Source organism: Corvus hawaiiensis, chromosome Z (genome assembly GCF_020740725.1).
Source record: "Corvus hawaiiensis isolate bCorHaw1 chromosome Z, bCorHaw1.pri.cur, whole genome shotgun sequence".
In the NCBI taxonomy this organism is placed as follows: Eukaryota; Metazoa; Chordata; class Aves; order Passeriformes; family Corvidae; genus Corvus; species Corvus hawaiiensis.
Genome location: NC_063255.1, coordinates 16,961,740 through 16,980,272, shown reverse-complemented (window position 1 = coordinate 16,980,272; position 18,533 = coordinate 16,961,740). Strand labels below are relative to the sequence as shown.

The 18,533-nt window shown below is 57.3% G+C and overlaps 4 protein-coding genes and 1 pseudogene across 8 annotated transcripts in view; 4 read left to right on the top strand and 1 right to left on the bottom strand.

Annotated features, from left to right (window-relative positions):
• The window catches only part of UBAP2 (ubiquitin associated protein 2), a 175,699-nt gene that overhangs the window by 46,187 nt on the left and 110,979 nt on the right, over positions 1-18,533 (bottom strand). The window lies entirely within an intron of this gene.
• LOC125320082 (interferon-like) lies at positions 3,699-4,343 on the top strand. Its single transcript, XM_048292064.1, has one exon. It carries the CDS (start codon positions 3,699-3,701, stop codon positions 4,269-4,271), a length of 573 nt encoding a protein of 190 aa, XP_048148021.1. The 3' UTR covers positions 4,272-4,343.
• On the top strand, positions 7,759-8,403 carry LOC125320089 (interferon-like). Its single transcript, XM_048292072.1, has one exon. The coding sequence runs from the start codon at positions 7,759-7,761 to the stop codon at positions 8,329-8,331; it is 573 nt and encodes a 190-aa protein (XP_048148029.1). The 3' UTR covers positions 8,332-8,403.
• Positions 11,819-12,391, top strand: LOC125320571 (interferon-like). Its single transcript, XM_048292992.1, has one exon. The coding sequence runs from the start codon at positions 11,819-11,821 to the stop codon at positions 12,389-12,391; it is 573 nt and encodes a 190-aa protein (XP_048148949.1).
• Positions 15,879-16,525, top strand: LOC125320090 (annotated as a pseudogene).

Sequence of the window (18,533 nt, the reverse complement as noted above, 5' to 3'; positions counted from 1 at the left end):
ACATCCACCAACTCGAGCAATGCCTCCCTGACAACGCCACGCTCTTCAAAGGACCACGCAACCCGCTGCTCACCATCAACAAGTACTTCAGGGACATCCACCTCTTCCTCCACGCCCACAACCACAGCGCCTGCGCCTGGGACCACGTCCGCCTCGAAGCTCGCACCTCTTTACAGCACCTCCACAACCTCACCCGCACCATGCGCCGCTAGCGCAAACACCCACCCCCCACACACCGACCCACATCCACGTGCCTCCCGCCACGCTCCCACACCGACGCCCCAAACCCACCCCCGTGCCTCACGCCTCTCCTCTCCTGGGACAACAGACACGGCTGCAACAACCGCACGGCACCCGCAGCCTGCTACCGCTGCGCCTCCATTCATACAGCCTCTCCCATCGATTTGGACAAAGGACTCTCTCTACTTATTTATTCATTTATTTATTTATTTTATTTATTCACTTATTTATGCCACTGAAAATAAAGACCTCTGACAAAACACTTGCCGCTGCCTCTCGTCTCACTAACTCTGCAAACTCAGCCTTTCGGCCGGCGGAAAGCCACCTCTACTCAACACCTACTCCTCTACTCCCAGCCCGGCTCCAGAAAGGGCTCCGCACAGCCCCTACCCACTCTTCTCACTGCCACCTGCCCAAGCAGGTTTGTGCAGCAACCTCTTTGGAAAAACATTCCCAGCATTTGCCCAACACCACAGAACCACAAAAATAAAGACAGGAGACGGCTGGAAAGCACCACTGCAGCTCATCTGCTTTATCCACAGAGTGCTCCATCCATCCATCCATCCATCCAATCCATCCATCAATCCATCAATCCATCCATCAATCCATGGCTCTCTGACTTAGAGAGAAGGACGTTGTGCGGGACGGGCGTCAAACACTTTGCACAAGTCCAGGCAGACCAGGTCACGCGCTCTGCCCCCATCCACCAACGCTGTAGCCCTACCCACAGATGGTTACCAAAATTGCCAGGAATGGCAACTTTCCCCTTTGGAAAGCCACGCTGCCTGTTACCTATCACCTCTTTGCTTTCCAGACGCCTCAGCTGAGGTTCCAGCAGAAGCAGTGCCATCGTCTTGCCTGGCACGGAGGTCAGACCGACTGCTTCGTATTCCCGTGCTCTTCTGCTCTCCCCGTTTTAAAAACAAGGGCTATACTTCCCCTCCTCCACAGGTATCAGGGACTTCAGCTGACAAGACACCATTTTTCAAATATGATCCAGGCTGGCCTAGCAACTCATCTGACAGTTCCCTAAGGACCCGCTAATGAATCTCTTCATGTCCCACGGACTTGCGCATGTTCAGGTTCCTAAGATGGTCTCAAACCTCAGCCTCTCCTACAGTGGCCTTGGGCTCTTCATTCTTCACGCAGGGCTCCCTGCCTTTGCCTTCTGCAACTTGGGCAGTGTGGCTGGAGCACTCGCACTGAAGAGGGACGCACAGACGTTGCTGAGAACCTCAGCGTTCTCTTTGCCCAGGACGGCCACGTCTCCCCTTTCCTTACGCACATTATCGCTAACATTCTTTTGCTTGCAAGAGATCTAGCGAAGCCTGCCCTCCCACCCTTGACAGCCCTGGCCAGACTCAGTTCCAAAGGGGCCTTGGCAAGCCTAACCTTGTCTCTAGCTTACCGTACCCTTTCCCTGTGTTCCTTTCAGGCCACCTGTCCTCCTTCCCGCTTCCTGAAACTTTCTCTTTTTGATCACAGTTTGCCCAGCAGCTCCCTAGCCATCCGTGGATGCCTCCTGGCGTTTTCGCACCAGTTCCCCCTGCTTCAAATGCATCACTCCTCAGCTTGGAGGAAGGGGATCCTTGAAACTCAGCCACATCCTGGGGCCCCTCTGTCCTCCAGGCCTCTATCATCTGGCACTCTGTCAAGTACATCCTTGAAGAGCCCAAAGTCTGCTCTCTCAAGTCCGGGCCAGGGAGTTCACTGGCTGACCGGCTCACTATCCCGAGGATCTCCTACTCCAACATCCCGTGGTCACTGCAGCCAAGGCTGCCTTGGAGCATCGTATTCCCCACCAGCTCCTCCTACTGGTGAGCACACGGCCTCTGTCCTTGCTGGCTCCTCAGTCACTTGCGCAAGGGACTTGTCACTGACACATTCCAGAAACCTCCCACGTGGCCGGAGTCCTGCCACGTTGCCTCTCCAAAAGATATCGCTGTGCTTCAAAACCCCACTGAGGCCCAGGGCTTGCAAACGCAAAACCACTACCATCCGGCTATACGGGGCTTCGTCCACTCCATCCTCCCGGCTCGATGGGCCTGTACCGGACCCCAGCCACTCCAACATCCCGTGTCTCTGGTTCCCCCTTAACCTGGACCCACAAGCTCTCCAATGGCTCCTCGTCCTAACCCAGGAACATTTCCATACTTTCCACTTGCTCACTGAAACACACACAGCTAAACCCCGCCTCGCCTCCACACCCTCTTTTCCCAGGCGTCTAAAACCTTCCAATCCAATGCCCCACTCATAGGAGCAATCCCACAATGTCTCCACGAGGCCAGGGAGATCATGCCCACGCAGGCATGCCTACGCCCTCAACTCCTCTTCGTTCTTCCCCATATTACGTGTGTTTGTGCAAAGGCATCTGAAACTACTGCCAAGTCTTCTCTACTTCACTTGAACGGGCCGGGCCCAGCTCCCTCAGCCTTTCTCACAAGTGATGCGCTCCGGTCCCCTCTGCGTCTACAGGGCCGGCCAGCCCCTCCAAGATCTCCACACCTCCCATGGACTAAAGAGCCCGGAACAGGACACCACTGCTCCGGGGCAGGGCTCTGGCAATCCCAAAACACAACACATTTTGCCGCACGGGGGACAGTCTCATTTTGTTCTCTGCCTGCCGCCTCCACCAAAGCAGGGAAAACACAACCATGCCCTCACTCTGGGGCCAAACACATGGGACAACAGACACAGAGCAAGCAACACAGCAGCACCAAAGCTCCTCCTTTCTTCCTAATCCTTCTTCACTCAAGCCTATTTTTTAATGTCTTGTTGCCCTGCCTCCTCAGCTTCCAAGACTGCAGCGAGGCCCCCTCCATGCAAGAACACCTCCAGGCCTCCAACGCTCACACCCACACACACGCCCTTGTTCACTGCCACTGCCCCCGGGCCCTTGCTGCAAGAGGGGCATCCCCAGGCCCGGCCCACTGACGTCACTGCTCATCCCTTGCAAGCACAAAAGGAAAACACTGCCTAAGAGGAAAATAAAGGCAAGCCACAAAGTGAAAGGAAAAGTGACCACAGCCACCACCAGGGCATTGCAGGTGGAAAAGACGCTTGGGCACAAAGAGAAACTTCAGCTGCACAGCACAGGCCCTGCAGCTGGCCCCGCAGCTGACCAAGAACACCCAACAACCCTCCCTGACACAGCTGACCCGACGCCTCCGACCCAGCGCTTTCATAACCCCACTCACCCACTCCTGCCACCCCACTGCCACCACAGTCCCCAACCACGGACACCCCAACAAACCACTGCCCCGAGACCACCACAGCCACCAGCCCTGACTGGAAACCACGGGCAGAAACTCCCAGCAATCAGAAAGCGATGAAGGGAAAGCTGCCGCGATACAAAGCCGCACACCCGGCAGCACCCCAAGCACAGCCACCGCCAGCACCAGCGCCGAGCCTCACCAGCCTCCTGCCCAGCACCACCCCACAGCACCCACAGACCCACCATGGCTGCGCCCAACGCCCCACAGCCACGCCTGCCGCACGCCGCCCCGGCACTCCTGCTCCTCCTCACGGCTCTCGCCACCACCCTCGCCTGCCAACAGCTCTGGACACACGACGACACCTTCCCCGGCGACGCACTCCGCCTCCTCCAGGACGTGGCTCCCAGCTACGCACAGCCCTGCCACCTCCAAGAGCCGCCCTTCTTCCCCGACACCCTGCTCCACAGCAACCTCCGCCCGCACCAAGCCGCCGCCACCGCCCTACGCATCCTCCAGCACCTCTTCCACACCCTCGGCACCAACAGCACCCGCCAGCACTGGCACAGCCAGGCTCGCAACGACCTCCTCAACAAACTCCAGCACCACATCCACCAACTCGAGCAATGCCTCCCTGACAACGCCACGCTCTTCAAAGGACCACGCAACCCGCTGCTCACCATCAACAAGTACTTCAGGGACATCCACCTCTTCCTCCACGCCCACAACCACAGCGCCTGCGCCTGGGACCACGTCCGCCTCGAAGCTCGCACCTCTTTACAGCACCTCCACAACCTCACCCGCACCATGCGCCGCTAGCGCAAACACCCACCCCCACACACCGACCCACATCCACGTGCCTCCCGCCACGCTCCCACACCGACGCCCCAAACCCACCCCCGTGCCTCACGCCTCTCCTCTCCTGGGACAACAGACACGGCTGCAACAACCGCACGGCACCCGCAGCCTGCTACCGCTGCGCCTCCATTCATACAGCCTCTCCCATCGATTTGGACAAAGGACTCTCTCTACTTATTTATTCATTTATTTATTTATTTATTTATTCACTTATTTATGCCACTGAAAATAAAGACCTCTGACAAAACACTTGCCGCTGCCTCTCGTCTCACTAACTCTGCAAACTCAGCCTTTCGGCCGGCGGAAAGCCACCTCTACTCAACACCTACTCCTCTACTCCCAGCCCGGCTCCAGAAAGGGCTCCGCACAGCCCCTACCCACTCTTCTCACTGCCACCTGCCCAAGCAGGTTTGTGCAGCAACCTCTTTGGAAAAACATTCCCAGCATTTGCCCAACACCACAGAACCACAAAAATAAAGACAGGAGACGGCTGGAAAGCACCACTGCAGCTCATCTGCTTTATCCACAGAGTGCTCCATCCATCCATCCATCCATCCAATCCATCCATCCAATCCATCCAATCCATCCATCCAATCCATGGCTCTCTGACTTAGAGAGAAGGACGTTGTGCGGGACGGCGTCAAACACTTTGCACAAGTCCAGGCAGACCAGGTCACGCGCTCTGCCCCCATCCACCAACGCTGTAGCCCTACCCACAGATGGTTACCAAAATTGCCAGGAATGGCAACTTTCCCCTTTGGAAAGCCACGCTGCCTGTTACCTATCACCTCTTTGCTTTCCAGACGCCTCAGCTGAGGTTCCAGCAGAAGCAGTGCCATCGTCTTGCCTGGCACGGAGGTCAGACCGACTGCTTCGTATTCCCGTGCTCTTCTGCTCTCCCCGTTTTAAAAACAAGGGCTATACTTCCCCTCCTCCACAGGTATCAGGGACTTCAGCTGACAAGACACCATTTTTCAAATATGATCCAGGCTGGCCTAGCAACTCCATCTGACAGTTCCCTAAGGACCCGCTAATGAATCTCTTCATGTCCCACGGACTTGCGCATGTTCAGGTTCCTAAGATGGTCTCAAACCTCAGCCTCTCCTACAGTGGCCTTGGGCTCTTCATTCTTCACGCAGGGCTCCCTGCCTTTGCCTTCTGCAACTTGGGCAGTGTGGCTGGAGCACTCGCACTGAAGAGGGACGCACAGACGTTGCTGAGAACCTCAGCGTTCTCTTTGCCCAGGACGGCCACGTCTCCCCTTTCCTTACGCACATTATCGCTAACATTCTTTTGCTTGCAAGAGATCTAGCGAAGCCTGCCCTCCCACCCTTGACAGCCCTGGCCAGACTCAGTTCCAAAGGGGCCTTGGCAAGCCTAACCTTGTCTCTAGCTTACCGTACCCTTTCCCTGTGTTCCTTTCAGGCCACCTGTCCTCCTTCCCGCTTCCTGAAACTTTCTCTTTTTGATCACAGTTTGCCCAGCAGCTCCCTAGCCATCCGTGGATGCCTCCTGGCGTTTTCGCACCAGTTCCCCCTGCTTCAAATGCATCACTCCTCAGCTTGGAGGAAGGGGATCCTTGAAACTCAGCCACATCCTGGGGCCCCTCTGTCCTCCAGGCCTCTATCATCTGGCACTCTGTCAAGTACATCCTTGAAGAGCCCAAAGTCTGCTCTCCCAAGTCCGGGCCAGGGAGTTCACTGGCTGACCGGCTCACTATCCCGAGGATCTCCTACTCCAACATCCCGTGGTCACTGCAGCCAAGGCTGCCTTGGAGCATCGTATTCCCCACCAGCTCCTCCTACTGGTGAGCACACGGCCTCTGTCCTTGCTGGCTCCTCAGTCACTTGCGCAAGGGACTTGTCACTGACACATTCCAGAAACCTCCCACGTGGCCGGAGTCCTGCCACGTTGCCTCTCCAAAAGATATCGCTGTGCTTCAAAACCCCACTGAGGCCCAGGGCTTGCAAACGCAAAACCACTACCATCCGGCTATACGGGGCTTCGTCCACTCCATCCTCCCGGCTTGATGGGCCTGTACCGGACCCCAGCCACTCCAACATCCCGTGTCTCTGGTTCCCCCTTAACCTGGACCCACAAGCTCTCCAATGGCTCCTCGTCCTAACCCAGGAACATTTCCATACTTTCCACTTGCTCACTGAAACACACACAGCTAAACCCCGCCTCGCCTCCACACCCTCTTTTCCCAGGCGTCTAAAACCTTCCAATCCAATGCCCCACTCATAGGAGCAATCCCACAATGTCTCCACGAGGCCAGGGAGATCATGCCCACGCAGGCATGCCTACGCCCTCAACTCCTCTTCGTTCTTCCCCATATTACGTGTGTTTGTGCAAAGGCATCTGAAACTACTGCCAAGTCTTCTCTACTTCACTTGAACGGGCCGGGCCCAGCTCCCTCAGCCTTTCTCACAAGTGATGCGCTCCGGTCTCCTCTGCGTCTACAGGGCCGGCCAGCCCCTCCAAGATCTCCACACCTCCCATGGACTAAAGAGCCCGGAACAGGACACCACTGCTCCGGGGCAGGGCTCTGGCAATCCCAAAACACAACACATTTTGCCGCACGGGGGACAGTCTCATTTTGTTCTCTGCCTGCCGCCTCCACCAAAGCAGGGAAAACACAACCATGCCCTCACTCTGGGGCCAAACACATGGGACAACAGACACAGAGCAAGCAACACAGCAGCACCAAAGCTCCTCCTTTCTTCCTAATCCTTCTTCACTCAAGCCTATTTTTTAATGTCTTGTTGCCCTGCCTCCTCAGCTTCCAAGACTGCAGCGAGGCCCCCTCCATGCAAGAACACCTCCAGGCCTCCAACGCTCACACCCACACACACGCCCTTGTTCACTGCCACTGCCCCCGGGCCCTTGCTGCAAGAGGGGCATCCCCAGGCCCGGCCCACTGACGTCACTGCTCATCCCTTGCAAGCACAAAAGGAAAACACTGCCTAAGAGGAAAATAAAGGCAAGCCACAAAGTGAAAGGAAAAGTGACCACAGCCACCACCAGGGCATTGCAGGTGGAAAAGACGCTTGGGCACAAAGAGAAACTTCAGCTGCACAGCACAGGCCTTGCAGCTGGCCCCGCAGCTGACCAAGAACACCCAACAACCCTCCCTGACACAGCTGACCCGACGCCTCCGACCCAGCGCTTTCATAACCCCACTCACCCACTACTGCCACCCCACTGCCACCACAGTCCCCAACCACGGACACCCCAACAAACCACTGCCCCGAGACCACCACAGCCACCAGCCCTGACTGGAAACCACGGGCAGAAACTCCCAGCAATCAGAAAGCGATGAAGGGAAAGCTGCCGCGATACAAAGCCGCACACCCGGCAGCACCCCAAGCACAGCCACCGCCAGCACCAGCGCCGAGCCTCACCAGCCTCCTGCCCAGCACCACCCCACAGCACCCACAGACCCACCATGGCTGCGCCCAACGCCCCACAGCCACGCCTGCCGCACGCCGCCCCGGCACTCCTGCTCCTCCTCACGGCTCTCGCCACCACCCTCGCCTGCCAACAGCTCTGGACACACGACGACACCTTCCCCGGCGACGCACTCCGCCTCCTCCAGGACGTGGCTCCCAGCTACGCACAGCCCTGCCACCTCCAAGAGCCGCCCTTCTTCCCCGACACCCTGCTCCACAGCAACCTCCGCCCGCACCAAGCCGCCGCCACCGCCCTACGCATCCTCCAGCACCTCTTCCGCACCCTCGGCACCAACAGCACCCGCCAGCACTGGCACAGCCAGGCTCGCAACGACCTCCTCAACAAACTCCAGCACCACATCCACCAACTCGAGCAATGCCTCCCTGACAACGCCACGCTCTTCAAAGGACCACGCAACCCGCTGCTCACCATCAACAAGTACTTCAGGGACATCCACCTCTTCCTCCACGCCCACAACCACAGCGCCTGCGCCTGGGACCACGTCCGCCTCGAAGCTCGCACCTCTTTACAGCACCTCCACAACCTCACCCGCACCATGCGCCGCTAGCGCAAACACCCACCCCCACACACCGACCCACATCCACGTGCCTCCCGCCACGCTCCCACACCGACGCCCCAAACCCACCCCCGTGCCTCACGCCTCTCCTCTCCTGGGACAACAGACACGGCTGCAACAACCGCACGGCACCCGCAGCCTGCTACCGCTGCGCCTCCATTCATACAGCCTCTCCCATCGATTTGGACAAAGGACTCTCTCTACTTATTTATTCATTTATTTATTTATTTATTTATTCACTTATTTATGCCACTGAAAATAAAGACCTCTGACAAAACACTTGCCGCTGCCTCTCGTCTCACTAACTCTGCAAACTCAGCCTTTCGGCCGGCGGAAAGCCACCTCTACTCAACACCTACTCCTCTACTCCCAGCCCGGCTCCAGAAAGGGCTCCGCACAGCCCCTACCCACTCTTCTCACTGCCACCTGCCCAAGCAGGTTTGTGCAGCAACCTCTTTGGAAAAACATTCCCAGCATTTGCCCAACACCACAGAACCACAAAAATAAAGACAGGAGACGGCTGGAAAGCACCACTGCAGCTCATCTGCTTTATCCACAGAGTGCTCCATCCATCCATCCATCCATCCAATCCATCCATCCAATCCATCCAATCCATCCATCCAATCCATGGCTCTCTGACTTAGAGAGAAGGACGTTGTGCGGGACGGCGTCAAACACTTTGCACAAGTCCAGGCAGACCAGGTCACGCGCTCTGCCCCCATCCACCAACGCTGTAGCCCTACCCACAGATGGTTACCAAAATTGCCAGGAATGGCAACTTTCCCCTTTGGAAAGCCACGCTGCCTGTTACCTATCACCTCTTTGCTTTCCAGACGCCTCAGCTGAGGTTCCAGCAGAAGCAGTGCCATCGTCTTGCCTGGCACGGAGGTCAGACCGACTGCTTCGTATTCCCGTGCTCTTCTGCTCTCCCCGTTTTAAAAACAAGGGCTATACTTCCCCTCCTCCACAGGTATCAGGGACTTCAGCTGACAAGACACCATTTTTCAAATATGATCCAGGCTGGCCTAGCAACTCCATCTGACAGTTCCCTAAGGACCCGCTAATGAATCTCTTCATGTCCCACGGACTTGCGCATGTTCAGGTTCCTAAGATGGTCTCAAACCTCAGCCTCTCCTACAGTGGCCTTGGGCTCTTCATTCTTCACGCAGGGCTCCCTGCCTTTGCCTTCTGCAACTTGGGCAGTGTGGCTGGAGCACTCGCACTGAAGAGGGACGCACAGACGTTGCTGAGAACCTCAGCGTTCTCTTTGCCCAGGACGGCCACGTCTCCCCTTTCCTTACGCACATTATCGCTAACATTCTTTTGCTTGCAAGAGATCTAGCGAAGCCTGCCCTCCCACCCTTGACAGCCCTGGCCAGACTCAGTTCCAAAGGGGCCTTGGCAAGCCTAACCTTGTCTCTAGCTTACCGTACCCTTTCCCTGTGTTCCTTTCAGGCCACCTGTCCTCCTTCCCGCTTCCTGAAACTTTCTCTTTTTGATCACAGTTTGCCCAGCAGCTCCCTAGCCATCCGTGGATGCCTCCTGGCGTTTTCGCACCAGTTCCCCCTGCTTCAAATGCATCACTCCTCAGCTTGGAGGAAGGGGATCCTTGAAACTCAGCCACATCCTGGGGCCCCTCTGTCCTCCAGGCCTCTATCATCTGGCACTCTGTCAAGTACATCCTTGAAGAGCCCAAAGTCTGCTCTCTCAAGTCCGGGCCAGGGAGTTCACTGGCTGACCGGCTCACTATCCCGAGGATCTCCTACTCCAACATCCCGTGGTCACTGCAGCCAAGGCTGCCTTGGAGCATCGTATTCCCCACCAGCTCCTCCTACTGGTGAGCACACGGCCTCTGTCCTTGCTGGCTCCTCAGTCACTTGCGCAAGGGACTTGTCACTGACACATTCCAGAAACCTCCCACGTGGCCGGAGTCCTGCCACGTTGCCTCTCCAAAAGATATCGCTGTGCTTCAAAACCCCACTGAGGCCCAGGGCTTGCAAACGCAAAACCACTACCATCCGGCTATACGGGGCTTCGTCCACTCCATCCTCCCGGCTCGATGGGCCTGTACCGGACCCCAGCCACTCCAACATCCCGTGTCTCTGGTTCCCCCTTAACCTGGACCCACAAGCTCTCCAATGGCTCCTCGTCCTAACCCAGGAACATTTCCATACTTTCCACTTGCTCACTGAAACACACACAGCTAAACCCCGCCTCGCCTCCACACCCTCTTTTCCCAGGCGTCTAAAACCTTCCAATCCAATGCCCCACTCATAGGAGCAATCCCACAATGTCTCCACGAGGCCAGGGAGATCATGCCCACGCAGGCATGCCTACGCCCTCAACTCCTCTTCGTTCTTCCCCATATTACGTGTGTTTGTGCAAAGGCATCTGAAACTACTGCCAAGTCTTCTCTACTTCACTTGAACGGGCCGGGCCCAGCTCCCTCAGCCTTTCTCACAAGTGATGCGCTCCGGTCCCCTCTGCGTCTACAGGGCCGGCCAGCCCCTCCAAGATCTCCACACCTCCCATGGACTAAAGAGCCCGGAACAGGACACCACTGCTCCGGGGCAGGGCTCTGGCAATCCCAAAACACAACACATTTTGCCGCACGGGGGACAGTCTCATTTTGTTCTCTGCCTGCCGCCTCCACCAAAGCAGGGAAAACACAACCATGCCCTCACTCTGGGGCCAAACACATGGGACAACAGACACAGAGCAAGCAACACAGCAGCACCAAAGCTCCTCCTTTCTTCCTAATCCTTCTTCACTCAAGCCTATTTTTTAATGTCTTGTTGCCCTGCCTCCTCAGCTTCCAAGACTGCAGCGAGGCCCCCTCCATGCAAGAACACCTCCAGGCCTCCAACGCTCACACCCACACACACGCCCTTGTTCACTGCCACTGCCCCCGGGCCCTTGCTGCAAGAGGGGCATCCCCAGGCCCGGCCCACTGACGTCACTGCTCATCCCTTGCAAGCACAAAAGGAAAACACTGCCTAAGAGGAAAATAAAGGCAAGCCACAAAGTGAAAGGAAAAGTGACCACAGCCACCACCAGGGCATTGCAGGTGGAAAAGACGCTTGGGCACAAAGAGAAACTTCAGCTGCACAGCACAGGCCCTGCAGCTGGCCCCGCAGCTGACCAAGAACACCCAACAACCCTCCCTGACACAGCTGACCCGACGCCTCCGACCCAGCGCTTTCATAACCCCACTCACCCACTCCTGCCACCCCACTGCCACCACAGTCCCCAACCACGGACACCCCAACAAACCACTGCCCCGAGACCACCACAGCCACCAGCCCTGACTGGAAACCACGGGCAGAAACTCCCAGCAATCAGAAAGCGATGAAGGGAAAGCTGCCGCGATACAAAGCCGCACACCCGGCAGCACCCCAAGCACAGCCACCGCCAGCACCAGCGCCGAGCCTCACCAGCCTCCTGCCCAGCACCACCCCACAGCACCCACAGACCCACCATGGCTGCGCCCAACGCCCCACAGCCACGCCTGCCGCACGCCGCCCCGGCACTCCTGCTCCTCCTCACGGCTCTCGCCACCACCCTCGCCTGCCAACAGCTCTGGACACACGACGACACCTTCCCCGGCGACGCACTCCGCCTCCTCCAGGACGTGGCTCCCAGCTACGCACAGCCCTGCCACCTCCAAGAGCCGCCCTTCTTCCCCGACACCCTGCTCCACAGCAACCTCCGCCCGCACCAAGCCGCCGCCACCGCCCTACGCATCCTCCAGCACCTCTTCCACACCCTCGGCACCAACAGCACCCGCCAGCACTGGCACAGCCAGGCTCGCAACGACCTCCTCAACAAACTCCAGCACCACATCCACCAACTCGAGCAATGCCTCCCTGACAACGCCACGCTCTTCAAAGGACCACGCAACCCGCTGCTCACCATCAACAAGTACTTCAGGGACATCCACCTCTTCCTCCACGCCCACAACCACAGCGCCTGCGCCTGGGACCACGTCCGCCTCGAAGCTCGCACCTCTTTACAGCACCTCCACAACCTCACCCGCACCATGCGCCGCTAGCGCAAACACCCACCCCCACACACCGACCCACATCCACGTGCCTCCCGCCACGCTCCCACACCAACGCCCCAAACCCACCCCCGTGCCTCACGCCTCTCCTCTCCTGGGACAACAGACACGGCTGCAACAACCGCACGGCACCCGCAGCCTGCTACCGCTGCGCCTCCATTCATACAGCCTCTCCCATCGATTTGGACAAAGGACTCTCTCTACTTATTTATTCATTTATTTATTTATTTATTTATTCACTTATTTATGCCACTGAAAATAAAGACCTCTGACAAAACACTTGCCGCTGCCTCTCGTCTCACTAACTCTGCAAACTCAGCCTTTCGGCCGGCGGAAAGCCACCTCTACTCAACACCTACTCCTCTACTCCCAGCCCGGCTCCAGAAAGGGCTCCGCACAGCCCCTACCCACTCTTCTCACTGCCACCTGCCCAAGCAGGTTTGTGCAGCAACCTCTTTGGAAAAACATTCCCAGCATTTGCCCAACACCACAGAACCACAAAAATAAAGACAGGAGACGGCTGGAAAGCACCACTGCAGCTCATCTGCTTTATCCACAGAGTGCTCCATCCATCCATCCATCCATCCAATCCATCCATCCAATCCATCCAATCCATCCATCCAATCCATGGCTCTCTGACTTAGAGAGAAGGACGTTGTGCGGGACGGCGTCAAACACTTTGCACAAGTCCAGGCAGACCAGGTCACGCGCTCTGCCCCCATCCACCAACGCTGTAGCCCTACCCACAGATGGTTACCAAAATTGCCAGGAATGGCAACTTTCCCCTTTGGAAAGCCACGCTGCCTGTTACCTATCACCTCTTTGCTTTCCAGACGCCTCAGCTGAGGTTCCAGCAGAAGCAGTGCCATCGTCTTGCCTGGCACGGAGGTCAGACCGACTGCTTCGTATTCCCGTGCTCTTCTGCTCTCCCCGTTTTAAAAACAAGGGCTATACTTCCCCTCCTCCACAGGTATCAGGGACTTCAGCTGACAAGACACCATTTTTCAAATATGATCCAGGCTGGCCTAGCAACTCCATCTGACAGTTCCCTAAGGACCCGCTAATGAATCTCTTCATGTCCCACGGACTTGCGCATGTTCAGGTTCCTAAGATGGTCTCAAACCTCAGCCTCTCCTACAGTGGCCTTGGGCTCTTCATTCTTCACGCAGGGCTCCCTGCCTTTGCCTTCTGCAACTTGGGCAGTGTGGCTGGAGCACTCGCACTGAAGAGGGACGCACAGACGTTGCTGAGAACCTCAGCGTTCTCTTTGCCCAGGACGGCCACGTCTCCCCTTTCCTTACGCACATTATCGCTAACATTCTTTTGCTTGCAAGAGATCTAGCGAAGCCTGCCCTCCCACCCTTGACAGCCCTGGCCAGACTCAGTTCCAAAGGGGCCTTGGCAAGCCTAACCTTGTCTCTAGCTTACCGTACCCTTTCCCTGTGTTCCTTTCAGGCCACCTGTCCTCCTTCCCGCTTCCTGAAACTTTCTCTTTTTGATCACAGTTTGCCCAGCAGCTCCCTAGCCATCCGTGGATGCCTCCTGGCGTTTTCGCACCAGTTCCCCCTGCTTCAAATGCATCACTCCTCAGCTTGGAGGAAGGGGATCCTTGAAACTCAGCCACATCCTGGGGCCCCTCTGTCCTCCAGGCCTCTATCATCTGGCACTCTGTCAAGTACATCCTTGAAGAGCCCAAAGTCTGCTCTCTCAAGTCCGGGCCAGGGAGTTCACTGGCTGACCAGCTCACTATCCCGAGGATCTCCTACTCCAACATCCCGTGGTCACTGCAGCCAAGGCTGCCTTGGAGCATCGTATTCCCCACCAGCTCCTCCTACTGGTGAGCACACGGCCTCTGTCCTTGCTGGCTCCTCAGTCACTTGCGCAAGGGACTTGTCACTGACACATTCCAGAAACCTCCCACGTGGCCGGAGTCCTGCCACGTTGCCTCTCCAAAAGATATCGCTGTGCTTCAAAACCCCACTGAGGCCCAGGGCTTGCAAACGCAAAACCACTACCATCCGGCTATACGGGGCTTCGTCCACTCCATCCTCCCGGCTCGATGGGCCTGTACCGGACCCCAGCCACTCCAACATCCCGTGTCTCTGGTTCCCCCTTAACCTGGACCCACAAGCTCTCCAATGGCTCCTCGTCCTAACTCAGGAACATTTCCATACTTTCCACTTGCTCACTGAAACACACACAGCTAAACCCCGCCTCGCCTCCACACTCTCTTTTCCCAGGCGTCTAAAACCTTCCAATCCAATGCCCCACTCATAGGAGCAATCCCACAATGTCTCCACGAGGCCAGGGAGATCATGCCCACGCAGGCATGCCTACGCCCTCAACTCCTCTTCGTTCTTCCCCATATTACGTGTGTTTGTGCAAAGGCATCTGAAACTACTGCCAAGTCTTCTCTACTTCACTTGAACGGGCCGGGCCCAGCTCCCTCAGCCTTTCTCACAAGTGATGCGCTCCGGTCTCCTCTGCGTCTACAGGGCCGGCCAGCCCCTCCAAGATCTCCACACCTCCCATGGACTAAAGAGCCCGGAACAGGACACCACTGCTCCGGGGCAGGGCTCTGGCAATCCCAAAACACAACACATTTTGCCGCACGGGGGACAGTCTCATTTTGTTCTCTGCCTGCCGCCTCCACCAAAGCAGGGAAAACACAACCATGCCCTCACTCTGGGGCCAAACACATGGGACAACAGACACAGAGCAAGCAACACAGCAGCACCAAAGCTCCTCCTTTCTTCCTAATCCTTCTTCACTCAAGCCTATTTTTTAATGTCTTGTTGCCCTGCCTCCTCAGCTTCCAAGACTGCAGCGAGGCCCCCTCCATGCAAGAACACCTCCAGGCCTCCAACGCTCACACCCACACACACGCCCTTGTTCACTGCCACTGCCCCCGGGCCCTTGCTGCAAGAGGGGCATCCCCAGGCCCGGCCCACTGACGTCACTGCTCATCCCTTGCAAGCACAAAAGGAAAACACTGCCTAAGAGGAAAATAAAGGCAAGCCACAAAGTGAAAGGAAAAGTGACCACAGCCACCACCAGGGCATTGCAGGTGGAAAAGACGCTTGGGCACAAAGAGAAACTTCAGCTGCACAGCACAGGCCTTGCAGCTGGCCCCGCAGCTGACCAAGAACACCCAACAACCCTCCCTGACACAGCTGACCCGACGCCTCCGACCCAGCGCTTTCATAACCCCACTCACCCACTACTGCCACCCCACTGCCACCACAGTCCCCAACCACGGACACCCCAACAAACCACTGCCCCGAGACCACCACAGCCACCAGCCCTGACTGGAAACCACGGGCAGAAACTCCCAGCAATCAGAAAGCGATGAAGGGAAAGCTGCCGCGATACAAAGCCGCACACCCGGCAGCACCCCAAGCACAGCCACCGCCAGCACCAGCGCCGAGCCTCACCAGCCTCCTGCCCAGCACCACCCCACAGCACCCACAGACCCACCATGGCTGCGCCCAACGCCCCACAGCCACGCCTGCCGCACGCCGCCCCGGCACTCCTGCTCCTCCTCACGGCTCTCGCCACCACCCCTCGCCTGCCAACAGCTCTGGACACACGACGACACCTTCCCCGGCGACGCACTCCGCCTCCTCCAGGACGTGGCTCCCAGCTACGCACAGCCCTGCCACCTCCAAGAGCCGCCCTTCTTCCCCGACACCCTGCTCCACAGCAACCTCCGCCCGCACCAAGCCGCCGCCACCGCCCTACGCATCCTCCAGCACCTCTTCCGCACCCTCGGCACCAACAGCACCCGCCAGCACTGGCACAGCCAGGCTCGCAACGACCTCCTCAACAAACTCCAGCACCACATCCACCAACTCGAGCAATGCCTCCCTGACAACGCCACGCTCTTCAAAGGACCACGCAACCCGCTGCTCACCATCAACAAGTACTTCAGGGACATCCACCTCTTCCTCCACGCCCACAACCACAGCGCCTGCGCCTGGGACCACGTCCGCCTCGAAGCTCGCACCTCTTTACAGCACCTCCACAACCTCACCCGCACCATGCGCCGCTAGCGCAAACACCCACCCCCACACACCGACCCACATCCACGTGCCTCCCGCCACGCTCCCACACCGACGCCCCAAACCCACCCCCGTGCCTCACGCCTCCCCTCTCCTGGGACAACAGACACGGCTGCAACAACCGCACGGCACCCGCAGCCTGCTACCCGCTGCGCCTCCATTCATACAGCCTCTCCCATCGATTTGGACAAAGGACTCTCTCTACTTATTTATTCATTTATTTATTTATTTATTTATTCACTTATTTATGCCACTGAAAATAAAGACCTCTGACAAAACACTTGCCGCTGCCTCTCGTCTCACTAACTCTGCAAACTCAGCCTTTCGGCCGGCGGAAAGCCACCTCTACTCAACACCTACTCCTCTACTCCCAGCCCGGCTCCAGAAAGGGCTCCGCACAGCCCCTACCCACTCTTCTCACTGCCACCTGCCCAAGCAGGTTTGTGCAGCAACCTCTTTGGAAAAACATTCCCAGCATTTGCCCAACACCACAGAACCACAAAAATAAAGACAGGAGACGGCTGGAAAGCACCACTGCAGCTCATCTGCTTTATCCACAGAGTGCTCCATCCATCCATCCATCCATCCAATCCATCCATCCAATCCATCCAATCCATCCATCCAATCCATGGCTCTCTGACTTAGAGAGAAGGACGTTGTGCGGGACGGCGTCAAACACTTTGCACAAGTCCAGGCAGACCAGGTCACGCGCTCTGCCCCCATCCACCAACGCTGTAGCCCTACCCACAGATGGTTACCAAAATTGCCAGGAATGGCAACTTTCCCCTTTGGAAAGCCACGCTGCCTGTTACCTATCACCTCTTTGCTTTCCAGACGCCTCAGCTGAGGTTCCAGCAGAAGCAGTGCCATCGTCTTGCCTGGCACGGAGGTCAGACCGACTGCTTCGTATTCCCGTGCTCTTCTGCTCTCCCCGTTTTAAAAACAAGGGCTATACTTCCCCTCCTCCACAGGTATCAGGGACTTCAGCTGACAAGACACCATTTTTCAAATATGATCCAGGCTGGCCTAGCAACTCCATCTGACAGTTCCCTAAGGACCCGCTAATGAATCTCTTCATGTCCCACGGACTTGCGCATGTTCAGGTTCCTAAGATGGTCTCAAACCTCAGCCTCTCCTACAGTGGCCTTGGGCTCTTCATTCTTCACGCAGGGCTCCCTGCATTTGCCTTCTGCAACTTGGGCAGTGTGGCTGGAGCACTCGCACTGAAGAGGGACGCACAGACGTTGCTGAGAACCTCAGCGTTCTCTTTGCCCAGGACGGCCACGTCTCCCCTTTCCTTACGCACATTATCGCTAACATTCTTTTGCTTGCAAGAGATCTAGCGAAGCCTGCCCTCCCACCCTTGACAGCCCTGGCCAGACTCAGTTCCAAAGGGGCCTTGGCAAGCCTAACCTTGTCTCTAGCTTACCGTACCCTTTCCCTGTGTTCCTTTCAGGCCACCTGTCCTCCTTCCCGCTTCCTGAAACTTTCTCTTTTTGATCACAGTTTGCCCAGCAGCTCCCTAGCCATCCGTGGATGCCTCCTGGCGTTTTCGCACCAGTTCCCCCTGCTTCAAATGCATCACTCCTCAGCTTGGAGGAAGGGGATCCTTGAAACTCAGCCACATCCTGGGGCCCCTCTGTCCTCCAGGCCTCTATCATCTGGCACTCTGTCAAGTACATCCTTGAAGAGCCCAAAGTCTGCTCTCTCAAGTCCGGGCCAGGGAGTTCACTGGCTGACCGGCTCACTATCCCGAGGATCTCCTACTCCAACATCCCGTGGTCACTGCAGCCAAGGCTGCCTTGGAGCATCGTATTCCCCACCAGCTCCTCCTACTGGTGAGCACACGGCCTCTGTCCTTGCTGGCTCCTCAGTCACTTGCGCAAGGGACTTGTCACTGACACATTCCAGAAACCTCCCACGTGGCCGGAGTCCTGCCACGTTGCCTCTCCAAAAGATATCGCTGTGCTTCAAAACCCCACTGAGGCCCAGGGCTTGCAAACGCAAAACCACTACCATCCGGCTATACGGGGCTTCGTCCACTCCATCCTCCCGGCTCGATGGGCCTGTAC